We start from the raw sequence: 14553 nt of genomic DNA on the forward strand, positions 1-14553 counted from the left end.
TTATTTAAAGGAAAGAGAAGGAAGCTAAATACACCATTTCCCACAAAATGGTGGGAAACGGTGTATTTCCAAAAAAAAAAAAAAAAAAAAAAAAAAAAAACCAAAAAACCAGCCCATCATCACACTGATATGGTGCCTAAAGTTGAAACCTAGTAAATATAAAGCTTTGCTAATTGCTCTGGTACACCTACCTCCTGCTGTGCCTGTCAACTGGTCATTTTATCCATTCTAATTTCCTGATCTGTTAATGAATTCTGCTCCCATTTCTGCCTTGGCTTCGAAAAATCCAAACAGATAAGCCAAGTAACTAGACAGAGGAAAGAGTTACATTAATTACATATTTTAATTCTTACATAAAACAAGGAAAGATTAAGAAAAAACTACTCCAAACCTTAGCATTCTTACACTTCAAAATACCATCAGAAACATGATGAAATTACTTGGGGTAAAAGTGTACCACACTTCTCTGAAAACAAAAATCCTTTCCCCAAACAAACATGTTCCTCAATATTGTCCTGTAAGAATTAGAGTTGTTTAATTTTTCCCATAATCTTAGAATGTTCCAATTTATTTGTGTCCCTAGAAGAGGTCAAATCAGAGCCAGTTTCTTTTTTTGCAGAGCTGCATTGAGGTACCTTGTTGATACAACCCTTCAAAGTTTGACAGCTCTGACTCACTCACAGTGCCACCCTTTCAACCACACCACCTGTACAATGCAATTGTATTTGGATCAAAACTCAGTTTTCACAATTCTCTGGTACCAAAGCCAAGAGATTCCTTAAGCTTAAAAGAACTCTAACATTTCTTCCAAAGTAACTTTATTGCACAATTCATACACAAAGTTTAATATAGTGGAATGTTCTTAGCTATTAATACCATCTCTAATGTTTAAGTTACAATTTCACATTAAACCTGTAAGAAATGTTCACTTAACACAAGAAAGTTAATTTATTCTAATGCCCCCCACCAACAGCTATTTGCAGTAATTCACATTTTCAAGATCTAACTTCTGGAACTCGTTGCCATGTCCATACCAATGGATTCCTTTTCCAAAATTGTTTGCTAAATGTTGCACTTCAGACTAAGTAATACCAACCAGTACCAAATTACTAGGTTTTCAGTGTTAAAGTATCTATTTCTCCATATAACATACAGTACATTTATTTTACAAGGCACACATTACAGTATCTACATCACAGCAGTGTGAATTACAGCAACTTAATTTAAAAAAGCTGTACAGAATACAAAGTTTACTTTTGCACTATTTAAATAATTTTTGCATTAGTTTATATTGTAATTGTCATTATGCTGCAATTAACTTGTTTGCATCATTATAAAATTACATTTTAAGAAGTTCATGTAAGTTCTCAGCAGAAAGTCAACTTATAAAATTTCAGTTCAGAAGTATAATTCTTGAAGTACTTGAAAAATAAAGTTAGCTTGAGTCTTTCATTTAGATGCTCTTTCTGTTCCAGTGATATAAAAAGTTTAAAAAATTCCAAGATTATCTGAAAGTTCTGAACATGGACTAATGCAACCTCAAAAGCAAAAAGAAACCAAACTGGTGCATTATTAGGAACACCTGCACACATTTTAGTGGGAAATCCTGGGCCAGTAACGATTTCCAGCCCAAACAACAACTGCCTTTATGCAACCAAACACTCTATACATTTACTGAAGAATATCTCATTGCTATCAATGGCTTAAGAAAGGGGAAAAAAAAAAAAAAAGAGTTCTCAGCTATATACACTCCTAAAAGGATTTTTCCATAGCTAAATACAGATTTACACACTAAGCCATACTGGCTCTCAGGTGACAGAAACATGAAGGGTACGTTGCTTCTCTGTCTTAAAACCTATGATAAATCTGACAATGGTGTCACAAGCCAAGCTCAAACAGGTGCCATACTCTGTGCACATTCTTTAACAAATTGATGTAATTAAGTTATTTTGTAGCCAATTAAGAAAAATAACCTAAATGTGCATATCTACATGCACACATGCCTTTTAGTTCAGAACCTGTCTGTGACAAAAGGACTTAAGCCTTCGGGCATCATGGAATTTTAACAGTTATGGTAAAAAATGCAGTCTCACAGTAAGCAAGATCTATGCTGTTATTCCTTCAAATGCTACACTTGAATATTTTAACTTGAGGTTACTGAGTGAGAAAAAGTAATACTTGTTAATATACATATATATATATATATAAAATTAATTCTCTACAGTAGCCACTCATTTCCATAACACTATTTATGCAAAAGAGGCCTAAGATGGGTTTCCTGAATACTAACAATTTTAGACTGTCTAAACTCAACTCTTAAAGGCTTTATTCTGCTAGACACAAAATACTGTTGCACTCCAGTTGAGATATCCCTTTTCCAAGCTGTCACATGTGCATCTCAGTCCAAGCCACATTATTGTTAAAGAAGTTTCCCTCTGCTACATAAAAGCATATTGCACTTGTGGATAGAAAGTAGAGCACCCTTACTTAGATTATCACTTGTAACTCTTCATATACCTTTTAACTCTGATCTCATCACTTCAAAAACTCAAGAGGAGCAGATAAAGCCACAGCATCACACTAAACTACACCTTAAGTGCTAATTCAAATAAAGGCATTCTCTTCAGATACACCCAATGTTTAGAAATAATTATAGCTGTTCTTTATCAAAAACTACTGAAGCTGATTTACTGCTTTTAGGGTTGTGTACGAAACTGTTTAATGTTTCCAAGCTAATAAGACTATGCTAAATATCATATTTAAAAAAATATTCTAAGAGATAAGTCTTGTTAGAAGAATAAGGGGAAGTGCACAAGTACATTTACAGACCTGCCTACACTCTCAAAAACAGATTTAAAATAATTAATACTAAAAGTCATAACAGATCAGATTAAGTATCTGTAAACACTAAGAGCAGCAATAACTTCCTACTGAAGAACAGGCAGTGGGACATCTTCAAGTTTCAACAGTAAAATTTCAAATTAATAACCACTAGTGGTAACTCATCATCTTTATTCACATTAGTTGTGAATAAGGGACTGCTTTGAAGGGTAGGAACTGTGAGGTCAAGCCATCTGCCACGGTTCATCTCTGTAGCAGGACACTGCGATGCTCAAACAGCAGTTTGCAGTTGTAGTTGTGCTGTTACAAGTTGCTTCGTCCAGTAGTTGAACTGTTAATTAACATCAAACGTTGTTGTTAAAGTAAACTGTGTTAATGATCCAAGAGTTTGCTGAAAGAACAGTTCAATAACGAGGACTGCACACACAGAGACTTGCTCAGATCCCCTGTGCTTTAGGAGAGCAGCGCAGACTCACAGCAGCCGAGGGGAGAAGGGAAGGACAGACTGTGAAGAACAGCAAGGAGGGGGAAAACCAGACGCTGGGGAAAAGAAAAGCTTCAAGTGGTTGTGCCACGATCAGCCTGTGGGCAGGGTCAGGGTCTGTGGGGCTGCCCAGCCTCATCCACCATGTTAAGGATGTAAGTGGCAATGTCATCTTCTGTAGGGGCCTCTGACACCACCCAGGAGTCTCCTGCCCCAGTCACCTGCCGGCGGCACACGGGACAGTTTCTGTGGCGGTCACTCCTGTTAGGAAGGCACAGAAATGAGTGCTTTTCGCTGGCCACAAAAAAGCCAAAAGAGCCCCCAAAAGGACAAACAAAACCCAAACAAAAACCAGCCCAGTGAGAACTTCAAGAATGATCATATTAACTGGATTAAGCCACCTATCTATTTTGTTTGTTTAAAAACTTCTTTCTTTGTGAGGAAGATTTCTGAATGCAGCTCCATTCTTTGAGTGAAAATTTGGAATCATGTTCCTCCTAATCCTTTGCTCAGGTCAGACAGGATCATCTGGCTACCTGGCCAGAAAGTTTAAATGGAAATTCACTGTCTAAATTAATTCTTCCTATCTTCAGGAATTCAGCTGAGGTCCTTAGAAACCCATCTCCACAGGCTTCCAAGATAAAGAAAAGAAGGAGCCTTTTCCTGGGTCATGCAGCCCACAGAGGTTTAGAACTGGTCCCGTGGAGTCCCAACTTTTGAGCTGGGAGCCTCCATTAAGCCTTAATTAAGAGGAGATCAACATTAACAATTGCAGACCAAAAAAAAAGCATGGTGCAGCTGGAATTTAGTGAGGAGTTCAGCTGATTCATCAACCAAAGCAGTGTATAATCCACTCTCCAGCAGTCACTAAACTAAGCCCTGTCCTGCTGATAGATGTTAGGACATTTTCCCAGACGAGAGAAATGACTTGCTGTATTCTGAGATCCAGTGATTTTGACAATGTTTTTTCCTTGTGGAAGCCTGGTGTTTGTTACAAGAGTAACTTCCCTGGTAACACTTTCAAAAAGCCACAAAACAAATTCTTATGCACAAATTATGTGCAAACCCATTTGCATTAACTAGCCAAAAAAACCCTTTTTGAACAGAGCAGGTCTGTGTCTCCTAATGCTAGACTGCCTGGACACCTCCCTAATCCCTGAAGGCCTGTATGGTCAGACAAGAGCTGTATTCCTCCACAAAGAAGTTCTTCTCTCCCCCACTTTTCCAAGAACTGATGTATCAGAGATGCAGAAGCTGAAAAGGTGTTCAATTTACTGTGAAGCTGAACACTGTAAGGTACACATTATATACATTGTTATAAATTTGAAGGTGCTGCCATGGAGAAGAAATATCTTCCTGGAAGAGTCTGATATAGTTAAATGAGTAAATTGTATGCAATTTATCTGAAGTGAAAGCATAACATATGGAAAAAAACCTCCCTGATAGTTATTTCCCAAGTAAGTGACAGACAGTCCAACTTGCCTTCATATTTGCACAGTCTTAACAAGCCTTAAATGAGATTTGTGAAGCATAACATGCCAGCATTGCATATACCATCTTCTCAAGTTTCTGAGCAAGACTGTAACAATTCAATTTTAGAAGAATAAAAAGATGTAAGAAATTACAAAACAAATGCTGAACAGCATTTTCACATCTCTTTTTTACAAAATTTCCTGCCTTCCTTCTGCTTCAGTCTGCTTTTACTCAGTTTTAAATTATTTGGCAACCACAGAATCTGTCAAATCAAACTGAAACATGCATACTATAAAATAATGAATGTTCTTTTGTGTATATTACCATTTATCAATGCATTTCTGGCAGAAACTGTGAGCACACGGCAGGATGAGATCAGCACGCCCATCCATGCAGATGCAACATTCCTCTTCATCTGTCAGCTGTTTAACCCTGCAGAAGAGAAGACACTGTTTTCTTCTAGATGTTTGATATTTATGCCCCAGTAACTACACCAGTTATTACATTTTTCATAATAATTACTGATGGCCAGAAAGAAACACCTGTGCTTTTAATTTGTGAATGGGCTACTTATGTCATCCCAGCCTATGTCAGCAGTGAACTAAACTAAGCCAGAATGTGCATTTATTTTTTGTGTTAGTATTTGTGTCAGGTGCTTTTGGTGTTGCCAAGGGTTCTGTAAATTCCTTTTCATATCAACAAGGAAGTGTGAGGAGTTGTAACTGTTTCATATCACATGACTGGGAAAAGAACAGAAACACTGTTTACATTAAAGGCAGGAGAAGAACATGCCTTCCTGTCACTGCACCTCAGGCTGAACTAATTCATAATGAACTTTCCAAATTTCTGTGTGCTGGTTTATATCCTAGACAAAAACATGCATGTCAAGAGGATCACTACCAGAATGCAGCTTCACTCATTTCACATGGCATCAAAATGCCAGGGGCTGAACTACTCACTAGATTGAAAAGGCTGATTTTAGCTTGCAATATGCTCCATATGAGTGCTCCCCAAATTAGGACTCTCAAGATGATTGTTACCACAGCTTTTCCAGTTAAACTCCCTGGTGTTTCTGTTGGTGGGGAAGCTTAAAAATTATCTCACTACCAAAGACAGATGTTGACATTTTATATCTTTTCCCCAAATATGAGGTATCTTTATCTAATGTTCTTAGCAGGAGTATCTCAAATGCTGGCACCATCAAGACTTCTCAAGGGCAAAAAGATGCAGAGCATCCTCAGCTTTCACTGGCCTAACCAGACATGTAAAGTTTGCAATTTTATGGTCACAGCTCACTTCCAAAACAACCAAGGAACTGTTCTAAAATGCATGGGTTTTTCCAAAAACCCTAATTTGGGAATCCCTGTTCTGACCTGAGGGACAGAGATAGCATTCTAGAAAAAAATGGCTTTTCAGGAGTTAGTCCACCTTAATGACTACGCACCAGACAATTTTTGCTTAGGTATCTAAGGGAGCTTGTCAAATACAGATTCATTTTTGACCTGTACAGAATAGCCAGCTACTAAACAGCAGTCAACATGACTTTGTTCTCTCTTTCAGTAAATCCTTGGGGTTTCCTTTTCAATTTGCTGTTGGAGAAATACTTTAAAGTGACAGATGTTTTTTTTACAGATGGCAGTTTGCATACAATGCGGACAACAATTTCCAAGAAGCCTGCTCACTGGGTTCTTTAGACCTGTTCCCTTCTCGTTTTTCTGCCCCATGCAATTCTCAGTACTAACCTTCAATAGCACTTGAATTTTTGAGATTTGCTGGTGTCTACACAAGCAATTATACAAGGCCTATTTATAAAGCTTCTGCAAAGTCAGCTTTAGTCACAGTACTAAGTTCCTGAAGAAACAGTAAAATAAAGGAGTGACAGACAAAGGAAATGCTTATCTCTTTGTTATCAGAATGTATAAACCACTTAGGCATATTTTGAATGCTCTGAATAGGAAGTGGATGTTGTAGAGATATGGGGTATCATTCCAGGGGAAAAAGAATTGAACAGATAACACTTGCTATTTTTAGACAGTGAGGGCTAACTTTGCAGAGCTGAAAAATGTCTGAAGGTGAGAAGAACTTAGGCAAATGGGTGGTTTTCACAGAAAAATATACAGAAGATTTCATTGGTGCAGAATACTTGAAGGTGCTTCAGCTTATATTTTCCTTAGTAACTTGCAAAACTTGGGTAAGACACAAGCTCACCAAACTTCATCATATTAGCAAAGTATATTCTGTTTTTATTTGTGAATGATACTGCCTCAAGTAATGAAGTTTACAAACAAGAAGGATCTCCTCTGTCTCCAAGTCTGAAAAACTGAAAAAGAAACTCATACAGGAAATCTTTTATTCTCCTCATTGACTTTAGCAATATATAAAGTTGTTTTGCCAAAGTAACTGAGGTCTAAGTTATTTGATTTGTTGTTTGAAGCAAAAGACCATTTCCAGAAAAATGTGTGAGAAAGCAATTTTCCTGTTCTTTCTCAAACATGTTCACAATTTACAGGAAATTAAATGAAAATAAAATAATACCTTCTGCAATCCACTGACAGAAAAACCAAAAGGCTCTGTGGAGTGACAACACAGGTGACCCCTTTTTCCTTTCAACAGCTGAAGAGTGACACTCAGGCTGTTTCATGAAAATACCTGGCTGCCAGCTCTTCACTGGTGAACACAGAGAACTCTACCATTTACTACCTTTTCCTGTAAAACCTAGCTCTACCTCACTTTAAACTGAGTTAGGACCATGAACTTATTCAGGAAAAGTAAGGAACTACTGGTAGCAGCAACACTTCCACACAGGGAAAGGGTGACAGGCTTCTTGCTTTCACATTCAGTTTGAACTCAAGTTATTGCAGGTGTTGGCCTCAGTCTTTTGTTTTTCCTCTGGTTAACAAAGCAGAAGGTCAGCATGAGTGAGACAATTCACATTTTTCCATTCTTGCAAGTTAAATTATTACCATAATGGATGGGTTTCTAGTGGCAACAGATGGGAACTTCCACATGCCAAATGTAAGAGGAAGAGAAAGTTTAAGTGGAACAATAACAAAATGTGTTTAAACAAACACTGTCAAACCCCCTGGATTTGTAGCTGCAGCTGATTCCGTTTCCTCCTGTTCCCTTATTCAGGACACTCAGCATTTACTATGTTCCTACTAGAACTGATCTCTAAAAGGGCTCTGCTGAAGCTAAGGTGTGGTAGCACCAGATTTCAGGAATTAACCCAAGTGCACTGCAGCTCCCTTGGTGCAAGGGAAGGTGTCTGTTCCTGTTTGTGATGGTACAAAGCTCTGCAGCTATCAAGAACAAGCAGGTATTTGCAGTTCAGGTTTGAAGCACAACTCCCAAAATGCTTATGCTGTAACTGTGTATCCAAATACCTTCCCATCCACAAGCTGGCCTGACACGAAGACAGAGACCTCCAGCTCTCAGCAGCTTCTTCAGAAGTATCACTCTGTGCAAGAACTCCTGCTGCTTGATTGGTGATGTCTTTATAAAGTTGAGTGAACTGATACAAGTTCAAGATTCTGGAAGCTTCCACGATGCCACTTGTTTTATTTATCTTAAGATATGAGAATTGTTTACAATTACTTATCAGGTTTTAACTTGGCATTGCTCAGAATGTTTGTACAGCCCTGCAGTTCTCATGTAAGGCAGCAGTCTCCTTCCTCAGTGCCCTTCACCACATTAACAAGCTGCAATCTGCCTCAGCACATCAGGACTGCCCACAGCTGCAGAGTGAGGAACACCACAGGCAGCACCACAATTTTAGGGCAAGGCAATTGCCATCACTACTCCAATGGATTCAGGTGTGAGTAGGGACCTAACACCCAAAGAAATGGGCTGAACTTAGAACCAGGCACAGGAAAATCAGTCATTTAATATCTGAACTCAAAATTGCCTACAGTGATGGCTGCCTTAACAAAAACTAGGAGTAAACAGCAAAGTACCAATTGTTGGTTTCAAACAGAGTTTGCCTTGTTTAACCACATATTAAGATTGCTCAGGGGACTCAGGATCATTAAAGGACTTTACCTTTAAGGACAGGATAGAGAGGGGAAAATCTCCTCATTAGACAGAGCAAACTTCATAAGGTTTTGTCATTAATTAAAACATTTAATCTTTAGATTGGTTTTCTAAGGGATCAGACTATGTACAGGCACACTAGCTCAACTGATAATGCCTGAAAATCTGATTAATTTCTACTACTAATTTCAAAATCTACAGTTGGCAGTTTGTTGTACCATTTGATTACTTGACCTCACAAATCACTTGCATTTGTAACTAAAGGCTGTAAGAGCTCCACTGGAAGGCATCACTCCTTTAAACTTAGTTATAACTATGTTTTTGTTGTTGTGCTTTTTGCAGAAACTTAGCATTTAGACTTAATTTATCTCCAACAGCATCTTTGAATGCATCATCTGTATCAAAACATGTGAAGCAGGTGTTGGATTTTACAAGTAAAACTGACAGTCCTCAAATCTGTGCATACAACCTGCCCATCAAATTAAAATGTTCACACTTACTTTGGTACATATTATCCTAACGATCACCTTCCAGAAAGCAGAAGAATCAGACCCAGGCTGCACTTCAAACAACAGATGTTTGTCTTGTCCAGAAGCCAATTTTGCAGTACTGAAACAAAGCAACATCAGTTTAAAGCCATGTGCTGGACCTGCAAATATCAGCAGCCTCAGCCAAGTGTGATTATTTATGGTTCACCTGTCTCCTCTCTATCCCTAAAAGAGATTTTAGCAATACTGCCCAGGGGCATCAAATTATAGAGTATGACTTTCTTAGCATGTCATTGAATACACAATCCATTTCATTTTAAACTGCACAGCAAACTTCAGAAAATGTTGAGCAAGTCTTCTGATCCAGCACCAGCAAGCACTTCATAGACATTTAAATTCACATATACTCTCACTGTTTATTACCCTAATCACACAATCTCTTCTCCAATCTGAAAAGTTATTTCCTCAACAGGTATGTAAAAAAAAAAAAGCCTGTGAGTACCAGCATATGCTGATGAGGTGACTTTTTGTTAGTATATATTAATAATGAGTAGTCAGGTGAATGTGTCAGGTGACCTAAGACTTGTTTCTTTAATGGAACACAGACACAACATTCTAGTCCACAAGAATCAGAGTATTTTCAGGTTTAGGTAAACACTGGAAAGAAAGAAACTACTTGAATAACAGTAATTTAGAGTGAATTATACTAATATATGCCTGGAGTCTCAGGCAAAACATCAGGTTATGTTCTTCAAAATCTATTTATGTGCCTACCCAGAAGACAGCTGTGTGTTTTTCAAGGTCATTTAAAAAAGTGTGACCCTCTCCAAGATAATTTCTAAACTGAATACAAATTCACATTTTAGCTAAACAGCAAACATTACAAAGCCCTTATTCAGTGTGTGTGTGTTTCCACTTCATTTTATCACTCTCACAGTGTACCATAAACACAGGCTAAACATGACAACACTGCTTTTTTGCTCATTTCCTTTTACTGTCATCGTGCTGCTCTAGCAAAAGGCAGGCTATGAAAAATCAGACAAAAAAGCAGCCTGTTGTTTGGGATTATCTAGGTCACTGGTTTGGGACAGTAAGATACAGCTCATCCTTAATGAGGAGCAGCCTGGCACGTCTGCAGAGGTGCCAGGGATGGTCACCAACAGCTCTGTCCCAACTGCCACCCTGCCCACATGGATCTGCTGTCCCTGGCAGGCTCCTGCTCCTCCTTCCCACCCAAACTGACAGGCAGAGAGGAAGCAGCATTGCCTCTTCAGGGGGAAGGGAGAACAATAAGGGACACAGGTGACACTAACAAAAAGATGACTCTAAACCACCTTTTGTGAACTGTTAAGAGAGAGCAACACTTGCTGGAAGAAGAGGACTGCAGAGAAAGGAATTTAAGGAGAAAATGCTTTGGTTTTGAAGTGTAATTACAACCATTATAAAAACATAAAGAAATGAAGGATAATTTCAAAACCATTGGGCCAGTTCTGGCTTACCAGCACACAATAATATATTGCACACAAGGTTTTTGGAAAACACAAAAAAAAAAAAAAAAAAAAAAAGAAGCAAAGTAAAGCTTACATATCATTGAGTTCAGCTACTCTTCCCAGAAACTCTTCATAGGTTAGGAAACCACTTTCTTGAACCAAAGAGGCATGCTTTGCTACTTTTTCTGGCAACTTGTTAATTACAGTTTGTGTGTGGTTTGAAATCTGTTGACCCATGGTGAAGCTCTTCACCTCAGTTTTGCAGAGAGAAGTTCTCATTCACTTGTGGAGTCTCTGCCAAAAATATTTGAGAGTTACATTTGTGTGTTTGTGAATGGCTACTCCCTCACTTTCTTTTAGCCTACAATAATTATTCCACAAGTAACTGAATAGCTACATCAGAAACAATGCAGAACACTTCAAAGAGTCTGGAATGTGGCATTATAATCTTACTAAAAATGTACTGTTTTGCTTACAGCAATACTTATATTAAATTGAGATAACTTTCCACACAGATTCAGCTCCAACACACACATATATAAATACATTCAATGGAATGGGAAAAAAATCTTAAGATGACAATGGTAATTTATGACAAACTTTGTTTATTCTAAATATTTGTGAGTGTGAATATCAGAATGTTTGCAAGTAGGCACATCAATGTCTCTTTATACATAGACACCACATTAGGAATCAGCTTTCTTACATCAAACTTACATTAGCAGATCAAAAGAACTCCCACAGCATTCTGAAACTGGTAAGCCAAGGAATCTACGTCAGTGTAAACCAATTTAGAGACCTCCCTATCCACACAAAACACTCAACTTCAGGCTGTGTTACAGAACTGACTTGCTCAAATGTCTCCAACTCTGAATTACTTCACCTTTCCTTCACACCCAAATCTTTTTCCCCAAAAGTCTGCCGAAGGATTAATGCCATGCCCTCTGAGTATTTATCTACTTACTCCCCTTCATCCCCCTGCATCTGACTTCCCCCAAAATGCCTCTTTGCAGAGTTCATTGTTCGTCAAGGAAACCAGTTGTGTCAGGCCCTTTTAAGACTTCTACAGACGGAGGTATGTGAGGGCAAGGGAACTGCAGAACATCCACCTAAACTCACACACGGAGCAGTCTGAATGAGCTGCGTTACAAACTCCTGAAGGGAGGCACCACAGAGAAAGCAGCACTTTGTCCTGCAGGCAGCTGCAGCAGCACTTGGGCTCAACCCCGCCCAGAACAAAATTCACAGCTGTTGAGATCTCACCACGGTGCGAGAAAAACACAGCACACCAAGCGAGCATACTGAAGTACTATGCAATTTCACCACAGTAAGGTTCCAGTTAATGGCTGGAATTGTGACTTAATTCTGTTCCCACACATGCTCCCCCTCCAGTGACATTTCTCCTTCCCGATAAGGCTCCAGCGCCTCCTGCCCCGCTCTCCGGGGTTCGGTGAGCACACGGCCAGGCCCGCACGTCAGCAGCACAACCTGGCACCTGCGGACACCTCCTCCCAGACCCGCCGGGCTCTGCTCCCCCGAGCTCCTGAGGGAGCGCCGTGCCTCCTGCGGGCTGCCCAGCTCAGCATCTATATCCCAGCACTGAAAAGTTAGGGGAGAAACACCTGCGAGGGCGTTTGCAGAACTGGATATCGGGGAAGTTTCACCCGAGGGTGGTCGAGCACTGAGCAGGCTCTCCAGAGAAGTGGTCATCACAGCAGCGACTCTGAGAGAGTTCAAGAAGCGTTCGAAGAACACTCTCAGGCACACGGGGATGACTCTTGAGGTGTCCTGTGCACGGCCAGGAGCTGGACTTTGATCCCTGTGAATCCCTTCCGACAAGGCACTCCATGAAACGTTCCCTATTGTTCACCCTTCAAGACCTCACACACCCCGCGTCACCCGCAGACCCACGAGGCGCCCCCAGCGGCGCGGACGGGCCCGGGCACGGCCCCTCACGGCCCAGGCGCGCCCCGCCCGCCCTCCCCCGGTGCCGGCCCTCAGCGCGGGACGGGCCGCGCTCAGCCCGGCTGCGTCACGGCCGCCCCGCCCGCTCCCCCCGCCCGGCCCTGCCTGCACCCGCCGGCTTCCCCCGGGCCGGGCCTTGCGCTCGGCGCCGAGGGGCGGCGGGGGGCGGGTCCCCGCTCACCGCATCCCCGGCACGTCCCGCGGAGGAGCCGCCGCCGCCCCACGGGCACCGCAGCGCCGCGCCCGCTCCCCCGCGCCGCGCAGGCGCGCGCTCGGCGGCGGCGCGCGGGGGTGACGCAAGCGCGCGGCTCGCGCCCTTGTTGCCGGGACACGGCGGACGCGGGGCCCGGGTGGCTCTGCCCTCGCCGCCGCTCTCACGGCGGGACCCGGGCGGCCCTGCCCTCGCCGCCGCTCTCACGGCGGGACCCGGGCGGCTCTGCCCTCGCCGCCGCTCTCACGGCGGGACCCGGGCGGCTCTGCCCTCGCCGCGGCTCTCACGGCGGGACCCGGGCGGCTCTGCCCTCGCCGCCGCTCTCACGGCCCTCGGCCTCCTTCCCTCTGTCCCGGTCCCGGCTGTAAGGCCGCTGCACCCAGCGGTGCGGTGGCGTTGTCGCCTAGAGGAGCCGGCCCCGCCTGAACATCAATCGGGTCGATTAGGTTGGAAAAGGTCTGAGATCATCGAGTCCAACCTGTAACCGAACAGCACTCCGTCACTTAGACCATGGCACTGAGTGCCACGTCCAGTCGTTCCCTAAACACCTCCAGGGACGGTGACTCCAGCACGGCCCTGGGCAGCCCACTTCAATGTCTATCAACCCTTCTGTGAAGAAATTCCTGCTACTGTCGAACCTGAACCTCCCCTGGCACAGCCTACGTCCTCTCATCCTGTCGCTGCTTTCCTGGGAGAAGAGATCAACCCTCTCCTGGTCACAGCCTCCTTTCAGGCAATTGTAGGGAGTGATAAGGGCATCCCTGAGCCTCCCTTTCCCCAGGCTAAGCACCTCCAGCTCCCTCATAATAATTTTGCTCCCGACCCTTCTCCAGCTCCACTGCCCTTCTCTGGGCTCGTTCCAGTCCCTCACTGTCCTTCCTAATGGGTCCAGAACAGGTCACAGCACTCAATGTGTGGCCTCACCAGTGCCCAGTGAAGGGGGACAGTCCCTGCCCTGCTTGCAACACTATTATCCATTCTGATACGCAGCAGAAGTACTGTATAGAGCTGGTTTGTGTAAGAAAAACTCTGTAATAGCTGGGCTGACAATAACAGGATCACTTTTTCCCTTGCTGCACCCTCAGGAGATGCACACTCAGTGCTGCACTGTCCTGGATTCACAGTGCCTTCACTCTTAACTATGAGCTCTATTAAATAGTGATTTAAATGATGCTTAATGGAGTCTGAGTGCCTGGCTCAGTGGGATCATCCCAGGCCACAGCTGCTGGTGCAAATCCCAGTCTGCAGGGAGGATGTGGGCGGTGGATGTGAGTGGCAAGGGTCAATGCTGGCTGACCTCTTCACAAAAAAACCCAACACCCATAAATTGAGAAACAGACATCCTGGAACATCCTATGGGTCATGCACATCCTGATGCTGTAATATTTAATTCTACTTTTTTTTTTTTTTCTTAATTTTAAGAGGAGAAAAGGAGTAGTACTTCCCCTTCCTGCCTGCTTCTGTTCGCACATGGACACGCGTACTTCCCACGCCAAAGGCATCCCTATATTCCAGGCAGGGATTGGGCTGGACTGGAAACCTTGCTGTGTTTCCTGTAGGCCAAGCACCCCT

At 42.4% G+C, this 14553-nt stretch overlaps 1 protein-coding gene across 3 annotated transcripts; it reads right to left on the minus strand.

Annotated features, from left to right (window-relative positions):
- Positions 1 to 801: 801 nt before the first annotated feature.
- Positions 802 to 13035, minus strand: RNF141 (ring finger protein 141). Of its 3 annotated transcripts, none has more exons than XM_058026211.1 (6): positions 12952 to 13035; positions 10900 to 11099; positions 9328 to 9436; positions 8182 to 8363; positions 5123 to 5230; positions 802 to 3586 (listed from the first exon to the last, which is right to left on the minus strand). In XM_058026211.1, the coding sequence occupies exons 2-6, from the start codon at positions 11082 to 11084 to the stop codon at positions 3436 to 3438; spliced, it is 735 nt and encodes a 244-aa protein (XP_057882194.1). In that variant the 5' UTR covers positions 11085 to 11099; positions 12952 to 13035; the 3' UTR covers positions 802 to 3435. The 3 variants fall into 3 exon arrangements, with proteins under 3 accessions (XP_057882194.1, XP_057882196.1, XP_057882195.1); XM_058026213.1 differs by lacking the exon at positions 12952 to 13035 and adding an exon at positions 12428 to 12712; XM_058026212.1 differs by lacking the exon at positions 12952 to 13035 and adding an exon at positions 11523 to 12712.
- Positions 13036 to 14553: the final 1518 nt, after the last annotated feature.

Source organism: Melospiza georgiana, chromosome 6 (assembly GCF_028018845.1).
Source record: "Melospiza georgiana isolate bMelGeo1 chromosome 6, bMelGeo1.pri, whole genome shotgun sequence".
Taxonomy (NCBI): Eukaryota; Metazoa; Chordata; class Aves; order Passeriformes; family Passerellidae; genus Melospiza; species Melospiza georgiana.